The sequence below is a fragment of the Drosophila mauritiana genome, chromosome 2L, assembly GCF_004382145.1.
Source record: "Drosophila mauritiana strain mau12 chromosome 2L, ASM438214v1, whole genome shotgun sequence".
In the NCBI taxonomy this organism is placed as follows: domain Eukaryota; kingdom Metazoa; phylum Arthropoda; class Insecta; order Diptera; family Drosophilidae; genus Drosophila; species Drosophila mauritiana.
In genome coordinates this window covers 12,607,561-12,634,050 of record NC_046667.1, presented here as the reverse complement: position 1 = coordinate 12,634,050, position 26,490 = coordinate 12,607,561, and the positions used below count along the sequence as shown (strand labels likewise).

The 26,490-nt window shown below is 42.8% G+C and overlaps 4 protein-coding genes across 11 annotated transcripts; all 4 read right to left on the bottom strand.

The window, feature by feature from the left end:
* Nucleotides 1-392: 392 nt before the first annotated feature.
* Nucleotides 393-4,606, bottom strand: LOC117150830 (adenylyl cyclase X E). Its single transcript, XM_033317897.1, has 12 exons — nucleotides 4,504-4,606; nucleotides 4,302-4,442; nucleotides 3,985-4,144; nucleotides 3,155-3,926; nucleotides 2,976-3,076; nucleotides 2,559-2,916; nucleotides 2,042-2,495; nucleotides 1,616-1,977; nucleotides 1,465-1,559; nucleotides 1,250-1,401; nucleotides 1,050-1,185; nucleotides 393-992 (listed from the first exon to the last, which is right to left on the bottom strand). Exons 1-12 carry the CDS (start codon nucleotides 4,573-4,575, stop codon nucleotides 424-426), a joined length of 3,372 nt encoding a protein of 1,123 aa, XP_033173788.1. The 5' UTR covers nucleotides 4,576-4,606; the 3' UTR covers nucleotides 393-423.
* A 130-nt stretch (nucleotides 4,607-4,736) lies between these two features.
* On the bottom strand, nucleotides 4,737-9,152 carry LOC117150608 (adenylyl cyclase X E). Of its 8 annotated transcripts, XM_033317568.1 has the most exons (13): nucleotides 8,986-9,145; nucleotides 8,794-8,934; nucleotides 8,579-8,738; nucleotides 7,924-8,450; nucleotides 7,670-7,857; nucleotides 7,432-7,532; nucleotides 7,032-7,377; nucleotides 6,500-6,950; nucleotides 6,064-6,425; nucleotides 5,904-5,998; nucleotides 5,688-5,839; nucleotides 5,486-5,630; nucleotides 4,737-5,416 (listed from the first exon to the last, which is right to left on the bottom strand). In XM_033317568.1, exons 1-13 carry the CDS (start codon nucleotides 9,085-9,087, stop codon nucleotides 4,920-4,922), a joined length of 3,267 nt encoding a protein of 1,088 aa, XP_033173459.1. In that variant the 5' UTR covers nucleotides 9,088-9,145; the 3' UTR covers nucleotides 4,737-4,919. The 8 variants fall into 8 exon arrangements, with proteins under 8 accessions (XP_033173459.1, XP_033173458.1, XP_033173460.1 ...); XM_033317567.1 differs by having other exon boundaries at nucleotides 7,670-8,450; nucleotides 8,986-9,087; XM_033317569.1 differs by lacking the exons at nucleotides 8,794-8,934; nucleotides 8,986-9,145 and having other exon boundaries at nucleotides 7,670-8,469; nucleotides 8,579-8,684.
* A 61-nt stretch (nucleotides 9,153-9,213) lies between these two features.
* Nucleotides 9,214-13,402, bottom strand: LOC117150743 (adenylyl cyclase X E). The gene is made up of 12 exons (XM_033317777.1): nucleotides 13,232-13,402; nucleotides 13,044-13,184; nucleotides 12,827-12,986; nucleotides 11,994-12,777; nucleotides 11,831-11,931; nucleotides 11,432-11,777; nucleotides 10,927-11,374; nucleotides 10,507-10,868; nucleotides 10,354-10,448; nucleotides 10,133-10,284; nucleotides 9,940-10,078; nucleotides 9,214-9,867 (listed from the first exon to the last, which is right to left on the bottom strand). The coding sequence occupies exons 1-12, from the start codon at nucleotides 13,322-13,324 to the stop codon at nucleotides 9,335-9,337; spliced, it is 3,354 nt and encodes a 1,117-aa protein (XP_033173668.1). The 5' UTR covers nucleotides 13,325-13,402; the 3' UTR covers nucleotides 9,214-9,334.
* A 59-nt stretch (nucleotides 13,403-13,461) lies between these two features.
* LOC117150637 (adenylyl cyclase X E) lies at nucleotides 13,462-17,594 on the bottom strand. Its single transcript, XM_033317610.1, has 12 exons — nucleotides 17,484-17,594; nucleotides 17,295-17,435; nucleotides 17,079-17,238; nucleotides 16,234-17,017; nucleotides 16,071-16,171; nucleotides 15,672-16,011; nucleotides 15,131-15,581; nucleotides 14,717-15,078; nucleotides 14,565-14,659; nucleotides 14,348-14,499; nucleotides 14,146-14,290; nucleotides 13,462-14,035 (listed from the first exon to the last, which is right to left on the bottom strand). The coding sequence occupies exons 1-12, from the start codon at nucleotides 17,592-17,594 to the stop codon at nucleotides 13,485-13,487; spliced, it is 3,393 nt and encodes a 1,130-aa protein (XP_033173501.1). The 3' UTR covers nucleotides 13,462-13,484.
* Between the last annotated feature and the right edge of the window lie 8,896 nt (nucleotides 17,595-26,490).

The window sequence follows — 26,490 nt, the reverse complement described above, 5'->3', positions numbered from 1 at the left end:
GCTTGTAAAAATACCATTTAATTGGTTGCGAGAAAAGGGATTCCAACCCATCCTGTGGGCACACTTGACACTCCAAATTTTAACACGGTCTGGTATTAATTCAATTAAAACTGAAATGCGGGAATGAGGCAAAAAGGCTCAATCTAGTTAGCAACCAGGCTTCTGCTTTGCTCTGTTCATGTTTTTGACACTTTTAATGGATAGGCAGGCACAGCAAAATCATTAATTATGTTTCGAAATTCGAATGGAAAATGCATGTCACTTTCCGGCTCAGGAAATGGGGAGACAATTGGGCAGGTCTTTAAAGAGCTATTACCGAAAATAAATCGTCATTTAGAAAGAAGAATTAGTTTATTAATTCATTTTATAAACATATAACATAAAAGCCACATTGCTTAGTTATTTAACTAACAAAAAACTCATTTATATACTTTGCAAAGTGTGCCTAGACGTGCTAGCTATACTGTTATTCATATCCGGATGAGTATATGTGGATTGCAACGATATAACAGTACTGCGCTCCTGGTGACTTGGAAATCGCGTTGCCTTCTGTGGAATAAAGTTAAGGTTCTCATCGATACCAACCAAATAGGTTGGAATTTTGCCACGACCCTTAACAAAAGTCATGCCGCGATAAGAACATGTAATGCCAAACTGTTGCAGAATATTGGACGTTTCTTCCGTCACCTGGATGTGTCCTGGCAGCCCCGTTGATTCCATTCGCGAGGCCATGTTGACCGGATTGCCCCAGATGTCGTAGTGCGGCTGCGAGGCACCCACAATGCCGGCCATCACCTCACCGCTGGAAATGCCGATGGCGATTGTTCCATCCGTAATATTTCGATCACCAGCAATACTCTGGTACGTCTCATTGCTCTTGGCCAGGGTTCGCATCATGTCCAGCGCATACGAGGTCATCACAAAGACCACTTCATCAAGGTCCTCATTGTTCTGCTGGAACAGAAGTCTTCGGCCGTGTTCTTCATTGCATTCTGTAATGTACTATTTGATACTTTTTTCACACGGGTTTTCATAAGATTTATAACAACCAGTTGGAGGTGTGCTCTCTTTGCGATTTGTACTAGTGGAGCCGGCAAAGTTAAGATCAAGTCCACACGCCGCCATGTAGGTGCAGCCAACGATTTTGATTTTCTCAACGGTGTAATACTCCTTGTAGAACAGCAACTAAAAGTGCGATATTTTTTTCTATAAAACAAATTCCTTATTTTGGTAAAATATAGAACCCTACCAAGGTATCGAATTCGGCAATAATCTCATTGAGCACTCTTAAGCTTCGAAGATCCATTTCAAAGTTAATCAGCATGGCAAACATGACAGACACCATTCGATAGTTTTCGAAGTAGAGTTCATGTTTGGCCAAGGAATTCAGATACACATCCACTAAAAAATATATAGAAATCAATCTTAATATTAATGTTTTCAATTTACCAGGTGGAAACTCACCAATATGAGATGGCAGTATGTTGTTGAGGATTATGATGATCGAATGATTTGTAAGGCTGGCAGCATTCTCCTCCTTTCGCAGATCAACACGCCAGCTAAGAAAACACGATTGAATAACAATTAAAATGGATATAAATTATACCGAGCTCACTTGAAGTTTACTTTGTTGGTGAACTCTATTTGGCGCTCCTTCACAAACATGATTAGAAAGGTGATGCATATTAGCAGGGCATGGGCGTACTCGGATTTGAAATAGGGGTTTGTCGTAACGCTGTGATGGAAAACGAAATCGAACTGGAAGAAAATCAATAGCAGATAGGCGAGCGTCTCCAAAAGGGCCACTGCCGTCTTGACCATGATGGGTATGTGGGCGAATGTGAAGGTCAAACAAATCATCAGGGATAACATATTGGTCGTCACCCAGGGATGAAAGCATATCTTGGCCTCCTGCTCATAGTGAAAGAGTCGTTCCTCGATATAAGCCATCTCGAAGTCTTCGCGTTGGCAGCTCATCTGTTTACAAGATTCGCCGCTCACTTAAACCGTACTAACTTTGTATCCAACTTTAAGTACTTACCACAATTAAGCACATAACAAAAAAACTCGATATCATCAGGAAGAGGTATATGCAGATGCGGATGGGCAGACTGTTTAGGATCTTGTCATGGATGCGAAATATAAAGCAACTGAATCCATTGTAATGATGGGGCACGTTTTTTCGGCCATATCTGGTCCAGCAATACTTCTTGTACCACGCGATTAAGGCCAGAATGCACTGTATTGTGGCGACTGCGGCTGGCAAAACGAAGCAGGAGGGGCATATCATTTGGGTGTCCATCAGTTCTATGTACACCAGGGAGCAGCCAACGCATGCGCCCAGAATAATGCTGTATTTGTACATATAGTCGGTTTGCTTCAGATAGGCTCTTTCCAAAATCGGATCGGTAAAGGTCAAGCAAATGTTTAACTTTTGGTGTGCAGGAACTTCTTGTGCTATGTTGAATCGACAAATGCCCAATAGCCTTTTGGGACTGCGACCCAAAAGGGTTTATATTTAGAAAATATTTTCTGTTAATAAAAAGTTGTGTAGTTACCTAAATGCACTGACCGGCATTTTGCGAAACTCTTCACGCAGTTCTTCGTGGAAAAGCGCCCTTAGACTTTGATTAGCAGAATCACTCAGTCTTGATGGAGCTCCCATATCGCACAAGGAAAGGGTATGCAGATCGCCAAGAAACTCGTCACTATCTTCGTCATCCATTTGCAAGTCCTCTCGAATTATATATGATCTTATTCGGTATTTTTTCAGAAGAGGATGATCCCTGGCTTTTTCAGGTCCATCCTCAATATCGAAGCGATTAACGTTCAAATTGTTTAAGGTGGCACTACTTATGTGCACACATCCCGGCACTCCAGTTGATTCTAGAACATTGGCTATGGTAACATCCAATCCTAGAAGTTCGGAAGCATTTGTAATCAACAGGAAGTGATAGTTTGTCTTGTCCATTTACCCCATATATCGAACTGCAGCTTGGCCTCCCCGATGACCCCAGCAAACAGATTGCCCGAATGAACTCCAATGCGCATATTGATGTCCAAGCCATGAATGTCCCTGAAAATTGAGGCCAAGAATAGGGGTGAGTATTTTGGGAGTTTAAGAAACTGTATATGTATCTTATATTTAACTTACCGCACCTCCATGATGTGGTTGATCATGGAAAGACCAAGGATGACACAGTTATTGGCGTGATCGGGATCGGGGTCCGACAGACCCGCCACACAATAGTAGCAGTCCCCCAGGAACTTGATGCGCTGCACCTTGTAGCGATAGGCAGCCAAATCGAATCTGCCGTAGAGATCGTGCAGGACCTTCACCAACATCTCCACCGTCAGTGTGGTGGTCAAGTGAGTGTAGTTCACCACGTCTGCATACAGGATGGAGACATCGGGATGGATCTGTATGGCCATTGTGCGCTCCATGGCGGTCCAGGAGTGAATACCTTGCTTGGCCATTATGATCCTGCCCTGAATGTCTTTCTGCAGGGGCAGCGAGATCTGCGGCGGCAGGATGCTGTCCAGCAACTTCTTCTCCTGCAGCCGTGCGTTGCGCAGCCAAATCTTCTCCTTGATGTACTGGTGTCGGTCCAGGAAGGAGGAGCGCACCACCGTGTCGTTCATAACGCGGTAGAAAATGCCCACAAGATTAAGGCACAGGTAGTGCACAATGTCCACCGACATTCCGCCGACCGAGAATAGTGCAGACGCAAATTCGGCGAAGCCGTGGGCAATGAAGATCACAAAGTAGAGTATATAGAGACCGGACACCACCAGAGCCAGAAGGACTGCCCCGCTGATGAAGTGGATCGGCAGGAACATGTATATCATGTATATTATGTAGGTGTCGTAGAATGTGCCCAGTATCCAGCTGTGCGCATAGGTGTGGTAAATTGATTCAGTTAGGTCTAAAAGTAAGTATATAATTTAAGTGATATGCATTAATGATCATAACCAAATACCAACCAGCGAATACCAAAGTCAGGGAGGCAAATATCGAGCTGGCATACATGTACCACGTGTGTTTCGCAATAAATTCATCGCAGAAGTTAACACTCAGCACAAGAATAAGAACCAATGCGCATCCTATGGTAAGGGCCACATCGAAATAAATAATTGATCGGCTCTTCAGGAGATACAACAACGAGAATAAAACATATATATACAAAAATTACTAGATGGAAGAAAAATCCTCTCAGATCCAAAATGTTGCTTTTAAAGGTTTTTTTAATATTTTGTGCCATTTTTGGTCTAAAATTGTATCTAGGTTAGCTGGTTCTTACCTCAATTGTTGCTAAGAGTAGGGTGCAGTGCACGGAGGTAACGAAAATATGCAGCATGAAGAAAGTGAGTAGGTAACTCTTCCAAAGCCGTATTCGATACAGTCGGAACTCGCTCTCCAATCGCAACTCTGCACATTTTGCCTAGAATATTGGGACATAGAATACTAAATAAAGGATTGCAGGTCCAAAGACTTAATTTTACCTTAAGGTAGCCGGGTTCCCACATGCGTTCCTTTGAATAATTAAGCTGACAATTTCCTAGGGATTTAGGCATTTCGTTTCACAAGCTTATCTTTTATTTTCGATTCACAAGACCCGGCAGAACAATTTGAACATACAACACACAGCCTACCTAAACAATTTTTATTTCAATAAAAAAAAGTGGTTGAGCCTTGCAAAGGATTAAAAAATTGGTAAAAAACGTTCTAAGGTAGCAAAAATATGTATTTTCCACATAATTTTTACAAGATTTGAGTCCACATCATTTTGTAAGGCTACGCATCTCAAATTTTACAGTCAAGAACTACGATCTCAAAATTTGAGAAACGTAGCCTTCAATATGCATTGCCATTCGAATTCCATATTATGAAGATTTTAACGAAAAAATTTGCATCTGTCTTAGGAGCCGTCCAGGTCAGGTTTTAGATCTGATGGGTTCTCCGAAACTCTATCGATTTTCTTGGACATGAACTTTAGGTCTTTATCGATGCCCACAAAGTAGGTGGGAATTTCACCACGACCCTTCACAAATGTTAAGCCGCGATAATAGCACATAACATCGAACTCCTCGAGCGTTTGGGCAGTCTCCTTCGTAACCTGAATATGTCCAGACAAACCAGTCGATTCCATTCGAGAGGCCATATTGACCGGGTTCCCCCAGATGTCGTAGTGCGGCTGGGAAGCGCCCACTACCCCAGCCATTATCTGACCCGTAGAGATACCGATCCTTATCTCGCCGGTGGACAATGCCCGATCGAAGGGTTTTCCGGCGTAAGCCTTGTTGCACACCGACAGGACACGCATCAGGTCCAGAGCAAACGTAGCCATTATAAAAGCCACCTCATCATGGTTCCTCTCTCTGATAGATGATTCCAAACGCGAACGCACCTGTTCTACTGAGATAATCAAATACAACCATAAAAAAGTAGGTAACCTATGTTAAGAACCAATGCATTGGTACTTACATTCGGATGACAATGATGTACTGCCGAAATTCGAGTTGCTATCAATGTTTTCGATCAGGCTGAAGTCCAATCCACAGGCCGCCATATAAGTGCATCCCACGACTTTGATTTTCTCGACTACGTAATATTGCTTGTAGGCAGAAAGCTGCAATCGGAAGGTATAGAATATTAGTCGTAAATTAGATTCAATACAATAGCTTACCAGTCTGTCGAATGCTGTGATTATATCATTTAGCACTCTTAAGCTGGGCAGATCCATTTGAAAGTTTGTGAGCATGGCAAACATGACTGATACCATTCGATAGTTTTCATAATACAATTCGTGTCTGGCTATAGAGCTGAGATATACCTCGACTGCGAAAGAGAACTATGAACTTAGATACTAAGCTCCTTGGGGCAATATTCGTTGCAAACTGACCAACATGAGATGGAAGAATGTTGTTAAGCAGGATTATGATGGACTGGTTGGTTACATCGGCCGATTTTTGCTTTTTCTGCAGGTCCAGGTTGAGCCTGCAATCAGTTATGAAAATCAGAATATCAGCTGATTTAAAGAAAGTATTTGCTATAGGCATTACTTGTAGTTCATTTTAGTGTTGAACTCTGTCTGACGCTCCTTAGCGTACATAGTTATCAGCATCATGCACACCCTGCAGGAATGCGCTATTTCAGCCTTTAAATAGGGCGACGTGGTGACACTGTGCTCAAAAATGAAGGCGTACTGGAAGCACACAACCAGGACGAAGGCCACTGCTTCAATGCAACCGATGAAGGTCTTGAGGGCGAAGGGTATGCGGGCGAAGGTGTAACTCATTCCCAGGATCAGGGCCATCATGTTCGTATAGGCCCAGGGGTGGAAGCAGGTAAACGGATCCATGTCATAGTTATAGAGCTTGCTCTCTATAATGTCCAACTCATATTGGTCCTTTTCACAGCTCATCTGTGGGCATAAAAAAAAGTATATATATGAATATATTAAAGGCAGCTTTATGCACACGTTATTGCATAACTTACTAATATCAAGGAGAGCACCATATAATAGCACACTATTATCATCATGTAGACAGTGAGGCGAAGGACAAAACTGTGCTGGATCTTTTCAAACAAGTGGAATATGGCGCAGCTGAGTTTGCCGTAACTCCTGAGCTCGTTCTGTCCACTATGCCACCAGCACACTTTCTTGTACCAGCAGATGAATAGTAGGAAAGTCAGGACGAAAAACGCCATAATGTCAATAAAAACACCCGTATAAAAGAGATCTGAGTTGTTCACGGACTGGATGTAAATGAGGCAGCACCCAATTCCCCAGCCGAGTGCCACTGAGTATTTAAAAATATAATCGGGCTGATGCAAATAATTCCATTCCACAGATTTGTCCTTAAATGCTACACAATAAAGGCCCAAATCGCGTTCGACCTTCTCGATTTTCACATTTCTTTCTCGTCGTGACCAAGGGAATTGAAATCTGCGGTAGTAGTTCGATATTTTAAACTTAAAAAGTTCTCGTATTTCTTTATTTCAGTGCACAATTTTACCCAATACTTACTTTAAGCCACCCACCGGCATCTTTCTAAATTCCTCACGCATTTCATCGGACAGTGAATCCGGCTTCAAAATCAGTGATTTTCGGTTAGATCCCACGGTTTGGAGGTCCAGGTTAGGAACACCCTCAACTACGCTAATAATATTATCTGAATCACGTGATGGTATGACGGCGAGGAGGTAGGTGCTCATCGGATGTTTCTGCAGTACGGGATCCTTCTGGGCCGCTTCCGTGCCCGGATATATCCTGTATTCCTCAGCGTTCAAGCTACTCAGAGTTCGTCCACTAACATGCACATACCCAGGACTTCCGGTTGCTTCCAGACGACTGGCAATATTCACGTCGGTACCTGGAAAACTCAAGAATAAGTTTTGGCTCATTGATTTGTTGTGTCGCAGCATACCCCATATGTCGTATTGCAGCTTGGCCTCGCCGATCACACCTGCAAACAATGTTCCCGAATGGACACCAATTCGCATGCCAATATTCAAAGAACGATTCACACTGTGGAAGAAATGGTACTCAAAAGAAAAGCCAAGTTAGAGAAAGAAAAACTAAAAAAAAACTAACCCCTTTCTGCCGATGCGGGACGCCATAAATCATAGATTGTAAACCTATTGGGATCATAGTAATCAACATACCTCACCTCCTTAATGTTAGCAATCATGGAAATTCCCAGAGATACAGCCATCCTAGCGTGATCTGGATCAGCTTCCCCCAAACCCGCCACACAGTAGTAGCAATCGCCCAGGAACTTGATGCGCTGCACCTTGAAAGAGACGGCAGCCAAATCAAATCTGGCGTAGAGGTCGTGCAGGACCTTCACCAGCTTCTCTACCGTCAGTGTTGTGGTTAATTGGGTATAGTTCACGAGATCAGCATACAGGATACTGACATCGTTGTGAATCTGGATGGACATGAAGTTTTCTGCTTTCCGGGAAGTGCCCAGATGGTAGAAGTCGTTATCGGGCCGCATGATCTTTTCCTTAATGCTTTTCTGAATGGGCTTCGCAATCTGCGGTGGAAGTATGCTGTCCAGAAGCAGGGACTCTTGACGGCGAGCTTGGCGTAGCCAAATCTCCTCCGTGATGAACTGGTATCGATCCAGGAACGACGAGCGCACCATGGTGTCGTTCATGATTCTGAAGAATATTCCCATCATATTGAAACCCAGGTAGTGAAAAAAATCTATTGATACTATATCCAGACCATGAACATATTTAGCAACATTATGCTCGTTGAATGCCATAAAGTGAATGAAATATATCACATATGTTAGACTAACAGATATGGCTAGCAGAGCGGCTGCCTTGCTCGAAGGTATTGGCAGGAACATGTAGATCATGCAGAGCACAAAGACATCGTATAAGGTATTAAGAGGCCAGTCAGATTTGTAATAATAATAAGTGTTAAAGGCTATGTCTGAAAACAAGAGAAAAAACTGCAGGTGAGTGCATATGGAACTAAGTACACCCACTCTACGAGTAGCTGGTGTAACTAGCATACAAGTGATTAAATTTTAGAGGGCATCTTCAACTTCTTAAACTTACCACCCAAAACCACAACATATGCCGACAAAGTCGAGGTGAAAGTCAAGACCCATCTGTGGCGGTTTATAAAGCCTTCAAAGAAATTGATGCTCAGTAAGCCCGTGACTAAAATTAATGATCCTAAGTCAAATATCGCATTTATGTAGATGTATTTGTTATACTGCGTAGAAGTAATATACGTAGAAATAACCAGATCGTCAACTAAAAACGCTTACCTCGGTAAATGACCAAATGATTACTTGAAGAGCTACGATCAATATTATTAACATGGGGACGAAAACGGTGAGGGAACTGATCATCAAACGAATCTTATATTTCATATACTCCTCCTCTAAGTGCAACTCCTTACATCTGGCCTACAAATATCTGTTGCATTCAAGAGCCGGATATCTGAGCAAATTCCTTACCTTCAAATAACTTTGTTCCCAAAGGCGTTCATTAGTATATTCCAGATTACATCGCCTAAACCTTTCCCTGTACGGCGTTTTGCTAGTGTTTTTTTTGTTCATATTTTTAAATGGTATTTTTTTTGTACGTTTGAGTTATATTATGTATGAGAACTGGGTTCCAGGACTCAAAGCCTGCTTAGAGCCATGAACCTACATTTAACTTAATTGAACGTCATTTGCCTTTATTTTACATATCACAAAGCTAATATTCAACTAACAATGACAATTATAGTGTGGGTATAAATTATAGAAAATATCTAATTCGGAGTAGCGTACAGAATATATTTCTGTAAAGTTGTAAAAAGTATCAAATGTATTCATTTGAAGATGTACTTCCGCTGTGAGCTGGCACTAGAGAGGACAAGACTGAAAAACGCTTTGACATATTCTTCTTCTTCAAATTTGAGGGCATAAACTTCAAATTATCGTCGATGCCCACAAAGTAGGTGGGAATTTCTCCACGACCCTTCACAAAGGTCATGCCACGGTACATGCACATAATATCGAACTGCTCGAGAATATTGGCTGTCTCTTGCGTCACATGGATGTGTCCAGGCAGCCCTGTCGATTCCATTCGAGAGGCCATATTGACCGGGTTTCCCCAGATGTCATAGTGTGGCTGAGACGCCCCCACCACTCCGGCCATTATTTCGCCGGTCGAGATTCCGATACAGATCTCTCCGGTAGATAGAGCCCGATCGAAGGGTCTACCAGCGTATGCCTTGTTGCAGACGGAAAGCACTCTCATTAGATCCAAGGCAAACGTGGTCATTATAAAGGCCACCTCATCATGGTCGTTTTCTGTGCCTTTGGACTCTTTGCGATAAAGCACCTGTTCCACTAAAAGAGATGAGTTTATAAACTAAATGTATCCCCTTCATCATTGGAAGTCCATCAAGAGGGTGTACTTACTTTCGGATGAGTAAGAAGCATGTGTTCTGCTTCCAAATTTTGACTTGGCCAGGGTAAAATCAAGTCCACAAGCTGCCATATAAGTGCAGCCCACGACTTTAATCTTCTCGACGACATAATATTCCTTGTAGGCATTTAACTGGGTTCGGAAGTGATGATACCTTATTATCTAGAAAGCAATACATACGCTTACCAGTCTATCAAATTCTGTTATGATATCGTTTAGCACTCGCAGGCTGGGCAAATCCATTTGAAAATTGATGAGCATGGCGAACATGACGGACACCATTTTATAGTTTTCGTAGTACAGTTCGTGATTGGCTACTGAATCGAGATAAACCTCAACTGTGGGTGAAAACGTTTTTGATAAGAACCTTGATCTTTGGGGTTTTATATTTATAGGTAAGAACTGACCCACATGGGAGGGAAGAATGTTAGTGAGTAGAATTATGATGGATTTGTTCGTGATGTCAGCCGCTTTTTGCTTGCCTTGCAAGTCCTGATTTATCCTGTAAACAATTCGAAAATTCCCTTGATTGAGGAGTAGAAAGAGCATTAAAAACCTACTTGAAGTTAATTTTAGTATTGAATTCTGACTGACGCTCCTTTGCGTACATCGTGAGTAACATCATGCACACTCGAAGACAGTGAGCTAGTTCCGCCTTCATAAATGGTGTTGTGGTGGCACTGTGCTCGAAAATAAATGCGTACTGAAAGAATACGATAACCAAGTAACCAACGGTTGCGCAACAGGTAATTAGCATCTTTAGGGCAAATGGAATTCGGGCGAAGGTGTAGCTTACGCCCATGATCAGGGAAATCATGTCTGTGAATACCCACGGATTAAAACAGTTGTCAGTTACAATGTCATAGTGATAGAGCTTGCTATTGATAACATCTAGCTCATATTGATTTTTGTCACAGTTTAGCTGAATAGAATGATAAGATTCGTTAACGCAGCGGAGTACTAAGTAGCTCTAAACTTACTAGTATCGTAGATATCAACAAGTAATAGCTCGCAACTATACTCATATAGATAGTAACTCGCAGGACAAAACTGTGCTGCATTCTTTCCCAAATCTGGAACAACTTGCAGCTGACTCTCCCATACTTATGGGTGTCATCTTCGACGCTTCTCCACCAACACACTTTCTTGTACCAGGAGATAAAGAGCAATGAAGTCAGGAAGGTAAACACAACCATGTCGATCATGATGCATTCAACACAGATGGTGAATTTGTCGTTGACTATCTGGATGTAGATAAGGCAGCACCCGATTCCCCAAGCAAGCAGCACTGAGTATTTCAAGATGAAATCTGGCTTATGCAAATAACTCCATTCGAGAGACGAGTCCTTGAAGGCTACACAAAACTTGCCTAAGTCGTTGTTGACTTTCTCCTCACTCGAATTGTCTCGGCAGCACGGCGATCGAATGCTGTGCACAATATTAATTTTTGTACTGAATATTATTAAATTTTCATTTAACACCTACTTGAAGCCTCCCACTGGCATCTTTTTAAACTCCTTACGCAACTCATCTGACATTAAGGTTGGCCGTAAATTCGGGCTTTTCCGGGAAGCTCCCAACGCGTTTATGTCGATCTCAGCGTAGGAGTGCACTGCATCCACAGATCTGACTGAATTGCGGCTGGGAGCGGCCGTTAGGAGGTAGGTAGTCATCGGCTGTTTCTGCAGTATAGGATCACTTTGGGCCACTTCCGTTCCCGGGAATACCGTGTACTCAGCTACGTTTAAGCTACTTAAAGTGCGACCACTAACGTGCACGTAACCGGGCTTGCCGGTTGCCTCTAATCGATTGGCAATATCCACGTCGGGACCTGAGATGTCAATTATCAGATAATGGAGCCACTAACAACTGGTTTACACCTACCCCATATGTCATACTGCAGCTTTGCTTGTCCGATCACACCTGCAAGCAAAGTTCCTGAATGGACACCAATTCGCATATCAATATCCAGTGAACGATGGGACCTATTATATTTTTGGTGGTTTGTTTTATGGGAGGTTTTAGTAAATATTTCTGGGAAACATACCGCACCTCCTGGATGTTTGCAATCATGGAAATTCCCAGAGATACAGCCATCCTAGCATGATCGGGATCAGCTTCCCCCAAACCCGCCACACAGTAGTAGCAATCGCCCAGGAACTTGATTCGCTGCACCTTGAAAGTTGAGGCAGCCATATCGAATCTGCCGTATAGATCATGCAGGACCTTTACCAACTTCTCCACCGTCAGTGTTGTCGTTAAATGGGTGTAGTTCACCACATCTGCATACAGGATGGAAACATCGGGATGGATTTGGATGGCCATAAAGTTTTCTGCTCGCCGGGCATTCACGACAATGTTATCTGAATCAGTTTCGGACAACATGATCCTTTCCTTAATGCTTTGTTGGATGGGCTTTGCAATCTGGGGGGGAAGTATGCTATCCAGAAGCATTGACTCTTGTTGCCGCGCTTGTCGAAGCCATATCTCCTCCTTGAGGAACTGGTGGCGATCCAGAAAGGAGGAGCGCACCATGGTGTCGTTCATTATCCGGAAGAAAATCCCCATCAGATTGAAACCCAAATAGTGAAATATGTCGACGCAAATCGTATCAAGGTCATGGACTACCTCTGCAATATCTTCATCGTCGTACTTTAAAAAGTAAATGAATAATCCAATGTACATGAGACTGACAGAGGTGGCCAACAGGGCTGCTCCCCTGATCGAAGGAATTGGCAAGAACATATAAATCATGCAGAGGACGAAGACGTCGTATAATGTATTAAGTGGCCAGTGATACTTGAAATGGAACACTAGTATCTGATATATATCTGAAAATGAAAGTCAGTGAAGATCAGGGGTCAAGGCTAATACACTTACCAACTAATACCACAATATACGCGGATAATATTGAGGAGAACACCATAATCCACCTGTGGCGATGCACAATGCTCTCAAAGAAATTGATGCTCAATATGGCAGCAACAGCAACTAATACAATTATAGCCGTTAATGATTCGTAGTAGATGAGTTTTTTTTGCTGCAAGGTTTAGCTGCTTTATCATAAACGCATTATGGGTCAAGTTTGAACTCTCACCTCAGAGAAAATCCATGGGCAGAGCTCGCAGCCTACGACCACAAATATAAACAAAGGAAAGAAGACGGTGAGGTAACTGATCATGAGGCGGATCTGATATTTTTTATACTCTTCTTCTAGACACAATTCCTTACATTTGGCCTACAAGGAAATCATTAAGTATCCTGAAGGTTTGCGGATTTTTTCACCTTTAAATAGCCCGGTTCCCACAGTCGCTCATCAGTGTAGTCCAGATAACATTTCCTCGATTTGTTTAGCCCATACGCTGTTTTTTTGTACATATTTTGGATTTTTTAAAAATCGCTCTTATTAATAAAGCCTACACTACTATTCAAAAGTCCCTAATGATTTTAGAAAGAAATTCCACACACACTGATTGAAAAGCATAAGGTTACATATAAAAAATATATATTTCAGAAATTTTTGAAAAAATATACCAAGCTATTCGCCAGATTCTTGATCACTAGACGAACTCTTCCTAAGGCTGTCCGGATCTAGTGAAGACATAACTGAGAAACGTCTGGACAAACTACGATTGACCAATTTTGCGGAGATAAATTTAAGGTTCTCGTCAATTCCCACAAAATAGGTGGGTATGTCACCACGACCCTTCACGAAGGTCATGCCGCGGTATATACACTTGATGTCGAACTCCTGAAGAATTTTTGCTGACTCCTCCGTCACCTGGATGTGTCCCGGCAGCCCTGTCGATTCCATTCGAGAAGCCATATTCACAGGGTTTCCCCATATGTCGTAGTGCGGCTGAGAAGCTCCCACCACGCCGGCCATTATCTCACCGCTGGAGATCCCGATGCAAATCTTCCCGTTGGACAAGGACTGCTCGAAAAATGAGCTTGAGTACGCCCGGTTGCATGCTGCTAGAGTTCGCATCAGGTCCAGGGCGAAGGTGGTCATTATGAAGACCACTTCATCATTGTTCATATCGCTGTCGTAGTTTTCGTCGGTCATACGATGATTACGTGCGTGTTCCACTGGAATGAGAATAGGATGATAATTAAAATTTAGGAAGTATTTCTGTATACTTTCTGAGGATTGTTAAGCAACAAATATTACAAACCTTAATTTATGATTAATAACTTACCTTCAACATGTAGGGAACTATTGCGAAAATGGTCGCTTTGGCGGATGTTTGAGGCCAGGTTGAAGTCCAATCCACAGGCCGCCATATAAGTGCAGCCCACGACTTTGATCTTCTCGACTACGTAATATTCCCTGTAAGCAGTCAACTGCGATCGTATGGGAATATTAGAATACCAATGAATTCAGTTAAAGAGATAGCTCACCAGTCTATCGAATTCGGTTATGATATCGTTAAGCACCCGGAGGCTTGGCAAGTTCATTGGAAAATTGATGAGCATGGCAAACATGACTGATACCATTCGATAGTTTTCATAGTAGAGTTCGTGTTTGGCCAATGAATTGAGATAGAGGTCAACTGTAAAAGAGAGCAAACAAATCAAGTTCTAATGATCATTTTGGCAAATATCCCCTGAAACAGACCAACATGAGAAGGGAGTATGTTATTGAGCAGGATTATGATGGATTGGTTTGTTAAATCGGCCGCTTTTTGTTTGTTTTGCAAATCCACGTTAAGCCTGTTAACAGCATAATGATTTAGTTAATTAGTTGCAAGATCTACGGACACTACTTACTTATAGTTCATTTTAGTATTGAACTCAGACTGACGCTCCTTTGCGTACATCGTGAGTAACATCATGCACACCCGAAGACAGTGAGCTAGTTCCGCCTTCATATATGGAGTTGTGGTGGCACTGTGCTGGAAAATAAATGCGAACTGGAAGAATACGATTAACAAGTAGGCAAGTGTCTCGCAGCAGCTGATGACTATCTTGAGGCCAAATGGAATTCGGGCGAAGGTGTAGCTTATGCCCAGGATCAGGGAGATCATGTTCGTGAAGACCCAGGGATGGAAACAGGTATCCCGATCCATTTCGTAGTGATAGAGCTTGCTCTCAATGTAACTCAACTCATACATGTCGCGGTCACAGTTTATCTACAAATTTTAAATTCATTACAACTGATAAAAAATTCTCCTTAAAACTCACCATTATCAGGGAGATCACAGCATAGTAGGAAATTAAGATCCCCAGATAGACGGTAATGCGCAGGGACACACTGTGTTGGATCTTTTCAAAAATGTGAAACGCCATGCAGCTGTATTTTCCATAGATTTTGAACTCGTAGCGCCCACTTTTCCACCAACACACGTTTTTGTACCACGCGAGGCACAGCAAGGAAGTCAGAAAGAAGAACGTTACCAAGTCGACCACAATGCATGCGGTGCAAGAAAAGTTGTTGGTCACTATCTGGATATAGATCAAGCAGCAGCCGATTCCCCAGGCCAGCAGCATTGAGGACTTGAAGATGAAGTCCGGCTGGTGCAGGTAGTTCCATTCCAGGGAAGAGTCCTTGAACGCCGCACAAAAAATGCCGATCTCCCGCTGGGCTTTCTTATGGGTGTCCAATCTAGTTCGTCGGCAGCAGGGTGAGTTCAAGCTACGATGGTAAGTATGAGTTTCAGTAACAATTATTTAAATTAGGGGTTATGCTTATATATGTAGACAAGAAATTATAATTAACACTAACTTAATGCCCCCAACTGGCATATTCCGGAACTCTTCTCGGAACTCATCGGTCATGGATGATTGACTAGGCCTGCTTGACCTGATCCGGTCGATTGACTTTACTTCAAGAATGGAGCCGGATCGAACTCCACCAATTGAAGTTATAAATGACTCGCGGGCCACTTGGCCAGTAAGTAGATAGGTGTGTATGTACTGCAAAACTGGATCGCTTCGAGCCCTTTGCGTACCACTTAATATAGTATAATCCGCTGGATTTAGCATACTTAGGGTTCGTCCACTAACGTGAACGTAACCTGGTTTCCCAGTGGACTCCAGATGATTGGCGATCTCCACGTCAGTTCCTGACAAAGATATTGATCAAATTATATCAAATGAATTACTTCTTACAAGCCAAGAGTACCCCATATGTCAAATTGCAGCTTGGCCTCGCCGATGATGCCAGCGAGAAGAGAGCCCGAATGAACACCTATGCGCATGTCGATATCCAATCCACGTTCAGCCCTGTCAAATGATGGAGAACGTTGTAAATAAAGCCTATTTCTCATTCTCAATGGCCAACGTACCGAACTTCCTGGATGTTGGAAATCATGGATATGCCCAAGGACACGCAACACTTCGCGTGATCTGGATCCGGAGTAGTCAAACCGGCCACACAATAGTAGCAATCGCCCAGGAACTTGATGCGCTGCACCTTGAAGTTGGAGGCAGCGATATCGAATCTGCCGTAGAGGTCGTGCAGGACCTTCACCAGGTCTCCCACGGTCAATGTCGTTGTCAAATGGGTGTAGTTTACCACATCTGCATACAGGATAGATACATCAGGATGAATTTGTATGGCCATGAAGCTTTCTGTCGTTCGGGGACCCACTTGAAAGCGGTCGTTGCTGTTCTCGGACTGGGTTATTTTGCTTTTGATTTTTTCCTGAACGGGTTTTGCAATTTGAGGCGGTAGTATGCTGTCCAAAAGTATCGATTCCTGTAGCAAGGCATGACGCAACCAAGTCTCCTCCATGATGAACTGATGGCGATCCAGAAAGGATGCGCGCACCATGGTGTCGTTCATAATGCGAAAAAAGATACCCATCATGTTAAAACCCAGGTTGTGTAATATATCAGTGGATATCACATCGTAGCCGAAACTATCGCGCTCAGTGTACACCGCGTTGAAAGTGAGCGAGTGCATAAAAAAGGCCACATATATAAGACTGACTGAGGATGCCAAGAGGGCAGCTCCCTTGATCGAGGGAATTGGCAGGAACATGTAGATCATGCAGAGTGCGAAGACGTCGAATGAGGTATTAAGGGGCCAGTCGTTCTTATAATAGTGATACGAGATCATAGCAATATCTGAAAATGAACAGTCTGTGCGGTGAACACATAATCTGAATGAATAATTTGATAAGCTCACCTGTGAGTACCACTAGATATACCGATACCACTGAGCTGGCTATCATGACCCATTGGTGGCGACTGACAAATTTTTCGCAAAAATTGATGCTCAACACGGTTAAAACCAGGATAGTGTTTACTACTCTGATAACCAAGTTAACAATTATGGCATTATAGTGCTGCATAAGAGTTTATTTAACTGAAATCGATTTGTGGGTCAAGCGTAAAATATCACCTGTACGTAAAGCAATTCGATTGTCAAAAAGCTGATGGCCAGAATTATGAACAATACGTAAAAAATTGTGAGGTTGCTGACCATCAGACGGACCTGGTAGTACCTATACTCCTCCTCCAAATTTAGCTCCTTGCATTTTTCCTACAAGCGAAAACCTTATTTGCTGAATAAGGGTGGACTATAGCTTACCCTTAAGTAACTGTGTTCCCATAGGCGCTCGTTAGCATAGTCAAGATGACATGGTCTAAGCCTCTTTCTTTTTAACGGCGATTTCCTGGTGTTATTTCTGGGAAAACTCATGGTTTGGGCTAGTGTTCTATGTAAGATAACTTAAAATGAGTGTAGGGAATAAGCTGGCTATGTTTCTTCTAAAATTCTGTAGTGGTAGGCAATTAGTTTTCCTAGTTTTGGTAATGTTAGGTTTTGGTAAAAATACCATGAGCTTCACCACTTTTATTTCATGTTGTTCACAAAGACTACGTCTCAAAGGAGATTTCAGACGTACCATAGATCTCTAGTTGAAATGTGAAGAGAAGTTAAAGGGTTGTGTCCCATGCAGGATACGTGGCGAAATCAATGTCGGTCCCAAAAATTTCACTTATTCCGGGAACCGCATGCAGTTTGACGGGAGTCCTGCTGCTCCGGCTTCTCGGCCATCTGCTGTGTTGTGCTTTGTGGTTTTATTGGTTTGCGCCAGCACATTCCATTTGCAAAATGATTGGAATTTATGCTTACAGATTAGATGGCCTCGCAGGAGCAAATGCTCACCCCCGCAAGCCCACAGTTCGCCGCATTGGGATTGGCACTTTCCACATGGCCCAAAACCCGGTTGCGGTTCTTGCTCCACCGGCAGACGGATGCAGACAGCCTCCTTTGTCCGGCAAGGATGTGTCCTTCTTGGTTTTTGCAAATCACTGCGGCAACTTTGATATCTGCAAAAATGTTGCATTTCCATTCGATATTTGGCAGGCCCAGGGTCTTTGGTCAATAGCTGCGTGCCCGGCAACCGCTTTGGGCCACATTCGGATCCAATGATTTGCCATGGCATCGCATGAGGTGACCCATAATGAAATGCTGAAATGCAGAAACGTTGGGCGCTGAAAGTTGAACTCTGGCATTCCAAGAGCCTTCGTGTCCAGGCCATGTCAAAGCCATCGCCATCGTCATCGCCAACGCGATAGCCGTAGCCGTCGCCCATTTACGCCCAGCTGGGCAAATTAAATAATAGCCGCGAGTGCATAAAAAAGAGAGCGAAGTGAACTTTATTTCACTTAAAGCCAAAAGCAACACCAGCCAGGACGTAACAGTAGCCATTGTAGTGGCAAGAACTTCCTCCTGCCCTTCGCTTTGGCCCACACACACACACTCGCAAGTCGTATAAACATACCATTTCACACACGTTTATGCTGCGATGAAATACGAGAACTGCGTTTTTAATGCACATAATACTAGTTTGAACTGCCGAAAAACATAATGAATTATTGAAGTCGAAGTTTAACAGCAGTATGCCTGAATAATCAGTGCTTTGAATATATATTTTTATTTTAAAGATTTCAAGTAAGTCAGGATTAACACAAAACTAAAACGGTTAATACAACTTATACAAATCTCCTTTCAAAAGAATATCTTCTACAGCCTCTCACATAAACTAATATTCACACATATACAGTTTGTTTGCGGCTCGCTCTCGCATAAGGTTACATATTTTTTAAGCCAATTTTACAGGCCACTGCCTAACAAGGACATTAATTGGTGTCTGCTGCTCCTGCAAGTCGGGCCGGGGCTTTGGATTTTGCACTGGAACTGGAACTGGCTTTCGCTCTGGCCCACACGCCTTCACTGTGTGCCACGCCCACAGCAGCGCGACACGGCCAAAAGAGTAGTTGACTGTATGCGTTGCGTTTCATCTCTCCTTTCTCTACCTTGTTGCAACTACAATTGCAGACAAAATAATAGTGCAATACCTAATGGTAATGTTAATTTGGATTTTAAGATTAAACGATTTTAAGCTTAACGATAATTATATATTAACACACATCCTTCACCTATTGTACCCCTTACTTTTATTTATACTAACATTAGAATGCATTAAGTTTATTAAGTTAACTTAATAAAAAGAATAAGTAAGCTTGCAATGAGTACCATAAGTTATAAAGTCTTGATTAAGACTTATAGTTCAACCGCAGCTGTGCATTTATATATGTATATATAGATCTATACGTTTTCTGGTATTTTTGTCGTAGTTTTTTGCTCGGATCCCCTTTCATCGTTTTTATTCACTTCAATATTTGCTTAACCCTTTTTTGTATGCCCGCCACGTTGACGTCACTTCTCGGCCAATTCTGGTGCTGCTTTTTTAGCCGTGGAGCGAAAGGAACCTTCTGCCTTTGGCAACACGGCAAACGGCGTGTTGTTTTTGCTCTTATGATTAAACATGCCTTTCGCTTTTGTTTGAGCCCGGCCGTCCAAGTTGGCTTAAATATTGCATGAATGTGTTGCAGGGGGCGGTGGGCGAAGTGAGGCGCTGGAGAAGGTGGAGGCGTGGTCGCGTCGGGTCGGGTCGAAAGGTAAGTCTGTAGCTGGCGACCAGTTAATTAGCTGGCACTGCTGACTTTTGCCGCTTGACGACATATTTCGCTTAAGGTTCAAGTGTTTTAGCCAAGTTCGAAGTTCCAAGTTGAGTTTGCCCCTCCTTCGTCCCCTTTTTATTTGCTTACCTTTCCCATTTTCCCCCACTGCGCCCTCCCCACCCGCCAGCCATCCCTTTGCAGGACTGGCATGTAAAAGTGCGATTATAGTCGCATAATTATCACGCTGACATGCCCACACACAGAGGATCGTTGGTTGGGGGGCCTGGCGGGGCAAACACATACAGAGAAAATGCCGAAATGTAATTACCTGGCAAACAAACCGCAATTTCTCGGTACACACTAATACAGCGCCTCCGACACACACATACCGATGAAAACTAAGTGAAAGTGGACACGCAACAAGCAAAACTCGGGAAACTCTTTGCTACTAGGCCAGGGGAAATTTAAGCTAGAGATGACAGTATAATTGTGTATTTGTCATCGGTATTCCCTTTACTGTATAAAAGTCCTTACAAAAAACATTACAATATTACACATACGACATGTTGGCCCCTCTACATATAGCCCTTCATCTTTGTCTAATCAAGCTTAAATTTATCAAAATAATTTTATAAATTTTTATATTTTTTATAAATTTATGTTGATTTGGGTATGTAGGTTTATACGGTTAAGCCCGGGATTTTTTCTGATATTAGTTTGCTGAATATTTTAGTAACTAAACTTCAGATTTGATTTAGTAGTTATCTTTCTAGCTTGCAGAGCTTGAAGTGTTTCTTGGAATTCGTTTCACGTGCCCATCGTTAGAGCGTAAAGGCCATCTGCTTTACCTGCAAAACTTTTTGGGGTTTGTCATTGGGGGACCTGCGTGTTTGCCGTGCTATTGCACGGACTACGGACTCCGGACTCCATCCCCGGCCCCAACTCCGGACCCAAGCAGGACCCGGATCCGTCTGGGTCGGGTTGGTTTTGCTTTTGCCAGTGGCAAGGGCAGGGGCAGGGGCTTGGGCTCCTCGGTTGGGTACGGGTCGGCACTTTGAAGGCGATATCGTTAATGTTGCCGTTGATTGTGTCCAAATGGGCCAACACTCAGCAGCCATTCGCAGCGGGAAAACTGTTTCGCGGGGGGCTTTAGTGAGTTCGATGTCGATTTTTTAGCGGCCCTTTTCTTTCTCGTGCTGGCCGTAAATTTCGTAATTTATTTGGCAATTGGCAAACCGTTTGGCGCGTTCAATGCAACACTTTAAGCATTTCAGGGGCTTTAAAATATAAACGGCACTAACTACATAATTCCCGACCATAAACAAAAACAGAAAAGCGGCAAAAGCAACCGGCGGCAGGAAAAATGTGCAAAGAACAACAGCAGCTGCTGACCAACATTGACAACAGCAGGCGGAAATTGCGGAAAAGCGGAAAATGGAAAAAGGGAAAGCGGTACCAGCCATATTGGTCGGGGCATGCAAATTTTCGGCCATAATAATGATGTGATAATGCCAGAAGTACCTTATATGGTAATTGCAAGTCTGTAATGAATGCAAATATCTTCGGTAGTTAGGCTCAAAGCTCAAAAATCGTTTGGATGGAAGCCTAAAGAAACCAAAATGGTAATAATTTTAAACGAGGTGTAATGCTAAAATTTATCCTTTAAAACTTTATTGTAAAAAGACTCAGAACGTATGTATTGAATATTTTTATTTAATTTTCAAAACAGTCATTTTACCGAGTTAATTGTTTTGCTAAGAAAATAGAATTGACAAATACCTTTAATGCAAAATTCAATATTTTCTTTTTAAGGTTTCAAAAAATGTTTAGAATACCCGTTAGGTAAAAACTTTAAGTAAGCCATATTTAAAGGATTTAACCTATTTATAAATAATTAAAATATTATCTTAGCTTGTTGTAGGCAAACCTAGTGAAAATAAAATCTTCCAACCAGTCGTTCGCCTGAAAGTTTAAATATTTCAACAGCGAGCATTAAAAAGCCTTTATGGACTGTCCTCCAGGGTATATAAAAATTCTGTTTCAATGGCCCCTGCAGTTTTTGCATTCCCCACCGCCAGCTATTTTATTTTCGCGCGTTTTCCATGCAGCCTATTTTGGAGCGGCTCGTTGGTTTTATTGGCCCGGTTGGCTGACGGCTTGCCCACAGCCCGCCTGTTCCTGTCCAGCTGCTATTTATGTAGTCACCGATCTGGCGGAAAGTCCGAAACTGGACTGGACGTGGCGAAAAGGGTGATGTGGCAGCAGGGCAGCAGCATCATTTGGTTAACACAATTGTGTGGTGCATGGTCATTGCCGTTGACGTTTATGATGTGCTGTGTTGGTTGGCCGAGGAAAGGACATCGTGATGTTGCCTCTGCCCGTTTTCCCATTCCCTTTCCCCTTTTCTTTTTTTTTTTGTTTTTCTTGCAGCCACCTTCCCCTTTCAGCGAGGTTGCGTGTGCTATCATTAAGTGTTGAAAATTTCATCAAACACTTCAAAGCGGACCCCATCGCTGGCGTTGGTTCGTTTCAGTTTATGATTCTATTATTTTCACAGCAAATAAAAGAGAAAACTGCGTATCATGGCCGAGTGCTAAATGGGCGCAAGGGAAAATTGCGAAAAATTTTCGTAGCTGGCTTTCCCAACTCCCAACTCCCTTCGCCTGCTGCTTCTGCTTCAGCTTCTGCTTTTCCTATTTCTTTTTTTATTCGGCACTGCTCTTATGCTCGCAGCTAAAAAATGTAAAGGTGGAATGGGGATGTGGAGCTGCGTGGCAGCTGAGCACGTAAAAAGCGTTGAACCGAAACGTTGTGGGCAACAGCTGCAAAGAAGTGTGGGTGTGTGCGTAAGGAAAAACGAAATTTCCCAGCGCACACGGAAAGTTTGTGCCATGAATCAAAGTTTAGTGTAGCATACTTTTTAGGTGCGATTTATATATTTCAAAATAAAATAAATGAAGGGCGAACGAGGGAGCATTCGATGCGAGCTAAAAGCCCAAAAGACAAAAGCTTGTAGGAGCTGCCTGCCAGCGGGGGGACTAAATTCAAATTCTCTGTTTTATTTCAACGCGCAAGGAAATGCAAAATTTACACTTGGTTAGCTGATTGATGAATGCATAAATGAAGCGTACACATCCGTTTTACGGTGGGGGAGGGGTAAATTGAGTGGAGCGGGGGTGAGGTGTCCTGCCAAGGAGAGGGGGTGACAGGTAGTAGGGTAAATTCATCGCTTGATTTTGGTTGATGTGTGCCGTCGCTGCAAGCTGAAAGCAATTTGGCAGGGACTGAAAGACATTTTACTGGGAGATTCCAAGCAGGTAACACTGCACGGAAATTCTAATTAAAAGAGAATTAGCTCAATAAGATGACCCTTAAGTAAAGTGATTTACACATATATACTTAAATGTTTGAATTTAAATATAAATCATGATCTTAAATTTGATATAGAATAACTTTAAATATTTTTGTTCGCTGTGCATCATATGGGATGTGGTTGAATTCACCGATTCCTCTGACGTCACAAGCCATTGCTCCGCTGATTGTTATGCAGAAAATATGCAAATGTGATTTTTAACGTTAAAACGTTGCTCGCAATTTGATTTGATTTCCATTTGGCCGCCATCCCTTACAGGATTTCCATGCCCAACCCTCTGTGGCAGCGATTTAACAAATTATTGTAATTTATTTTGACAATGATGTGGGCAACGGCTAATGCGGCGTATGAGTAATGCTTGAGCTCTGACCTTGGCCGGGCTATAATTAGATAAGCGAAAAAGGGGAAACGGAACGAGCCAGAGATTTGTATGATTTGTAAACACAATTTGGTAAGCGAGGCATGAACATAAAGTCAAATTTATGGCGACTGAGATTTCGTTAAATATTTCTGTGCCAGAATCAAGCCGAAAACGACGACACGGTCCATTCAAATGCTGACTAATCTGTTTGGTCCGCCGCTGTTGCTGCCACTTCTGCTGCTTCGTCCTTGGCCAGTCAGACAACGAAATATGCCAAAAATGAGCTGAAATTACTTTTAATATGCATGAACTATGACCCAAGGCGATGGTTGCGGGGTGAGCCAGCAGCAGCACGATGCGGTTACTCTGGCAGTCAAAGATAAGTGAAATGCATGGAGCGTTCACTACAAGGACGAAGCATAACCAAAGGCGAAGGGCTTTGTCAAGGCAACGAACCCACCCATTAGCCAACAGTTAGATGAATACATATGTATCTGATGCAGGGGTAGGGGTGGTGGGTCCTGCCGAAGATAGAGCTCGTTAGGCGCCAGACGACAGCATAATTTCGTAATTAATTTGCCAAAACACGAATGTAATTTAATAAAATTGCGCATACGACGCGTTGCCGCTTAGCTAAGAAGAGAGAGTGGTACAAAAAGGATGGGAAAGGGTCCAAAGAAGACGAACATTTAAGTAATTTATGCATGGCTCCTCAGACAATTTGCGGCTTCTCCTTCAGCAGCACTCTCATCCTTTGGGCAAACAGCGATTATTTATGATCTATTTTTGAGCAAAGTACTAATTATGCTTCAGCATTTGATCAGAGTCCTAGCAACGCGCCTCAATTACGCCACCGAAATAAATCAATGGTGGCACAACACCACCGACTTGTGGCACGACAAATCCCCGAATTGCCTAGAATTCTCGGAAGTGTGTGTGCCTGTAATTAAATGTTCCAATTTGGGCTTTAATGCCATCATATTAAAGGTTTTTTCACATATTTATAAATGTGTATTTGTACTTTACATATCACATTTTTATCCACTTCAGATATTTTTGTAAAATTTATATACAATCAATTATTTCTCTGCTTTGAAGAAATGCTTAAAATTCGATGGCTAAAATGACTTTGATAAAATAATGTAGAGTATATAAAGATACTCTAGAAATAACAACTCTCTAAAAGATTATAATTTTAAAGAATCATAGAAGTTCGAGCGCTTCTCTTTCCAATTTGAGCACGGAGTCCATTATAATTAAGTTTGAATATTCTGCATTCAGGTGAGGCGTTTAATTCAATTGAATTTCCCCCGTGGCCTTCGGTTTTTTAAGTATACTGCCTATCCCTTTACCAATCAGTTCCTCACCCCCCTCGTGTTTATCTTTCGTTAGCCAAACCGAACTATCCATCTGCAACTTGAGATCCCTTCGCTTTGATGGCTTACTGCGTCAATTTGAATCGCGATTTGGCGTTTTCCTAGACCGGACCCCGCGTCACGTAGACCCGCCGGCAGTTAAATCAATTGCCGCAATTTGATAATATTTCACCAGGGAATGATTATGAGTGGCCGGGGACGGAGCAGGGATTTATGTGGCTCGGGGGGTGGCAAAGCGTTTTGCTGTTTTGTTGACATTTCCGCCGCGCCGTTTGCCACTTCCGTTCGAAGTTTGTTTTGCTCGACCGGCCCCCGTCCAACGAAAGCAAAAAAGAATGAAAGCCGCTCCACCCATTTCCCTGGCCTGTCTTGTCCTTGGGCCTTCGGATTTCAGGATTCACGTAGAAAGGATTTCGGGGCAAAACGCATATCGCATGCCTAAATGGCTAAAGACGTCGCATAAACATGACATGGCACGCCCCCAGCTCAGGCAGCGCCCACGTCTTTGTGCCACATTCCGGCCGCTGCAAAAACCGCGCAGGCCAGCAAAAAACGGAAAAGCGGGCGAGAGAAAAATGTATATATATTCTCTTTTACTTACTTTTTTTTTGACTTCGCCCCGCTTCGGGTTGTGTGCGCATTTGGCGGTTTTTATGAAAAATTACCATGTTTTCTTCGCACTCATTCGCAGCGGTCCGCCCCATTTCCCCATTTCCCCATTTCCGCACGACCCAACCCCCTGACCACCCTTTCACCATCTTGTTGGCCTGGAACACGCCCCCAATCTGACGCCTTCACTTGGCCCCAGCACTTGCCGCTATATATATATGTGCATATATAACTTTACTCTGTCCTCCTTTTTGCGTTCTTGGTGCCTGGCAATTTCGGTGTTTGACTTTTTTGCGTCAGGCACTTGAGACGAACGGGATGAGGGGTTGCTGCGGGGGTAGTGCTAGGGGTGTGGGGTGAGTGGGTGGCGCTGCCAAGGGAGTCAAGACTGCGGGTGGGTGGCTGCCAACATACTTCTTCTAATGATGCCACTTATGTCGTGACGAAATTATTTTTATATACACATATTTCCCTTCTTAAATACCGCGTAGGTAAGGAATATCTGACTGCAAGGCATAATGCGGATATATTGTGAATATTAAATCCAAATAATACTTTTGAGGAGGTAATTATATTTCATTTTCGTGCTTTTACTACTAAATATTTATAATAATATTTCGTATTTTCAGGTAATATCAGAGTCGACTTTGCAGTCCTTGCCGCTTTGCATAACATTGTGCTGCGCCTATTATACGTTATATGGGTGTGTTGGGGAAAAAATAGCCTAGGCTTAGAGTTTTTTGCTTTGATTTGGCAGTTCTGTATTACCCGCTTTTTGTTCGTTGCGTATTTCTGGTCACATTTTCACTTCCTTTTGCGAGTTTTCCAAAAGGACGAGAGAAGAATTGCGTGCAGAAATTTGTGGCCTGCTAATTGGCAGCACATAATTTACGTGCCTATGCCAATT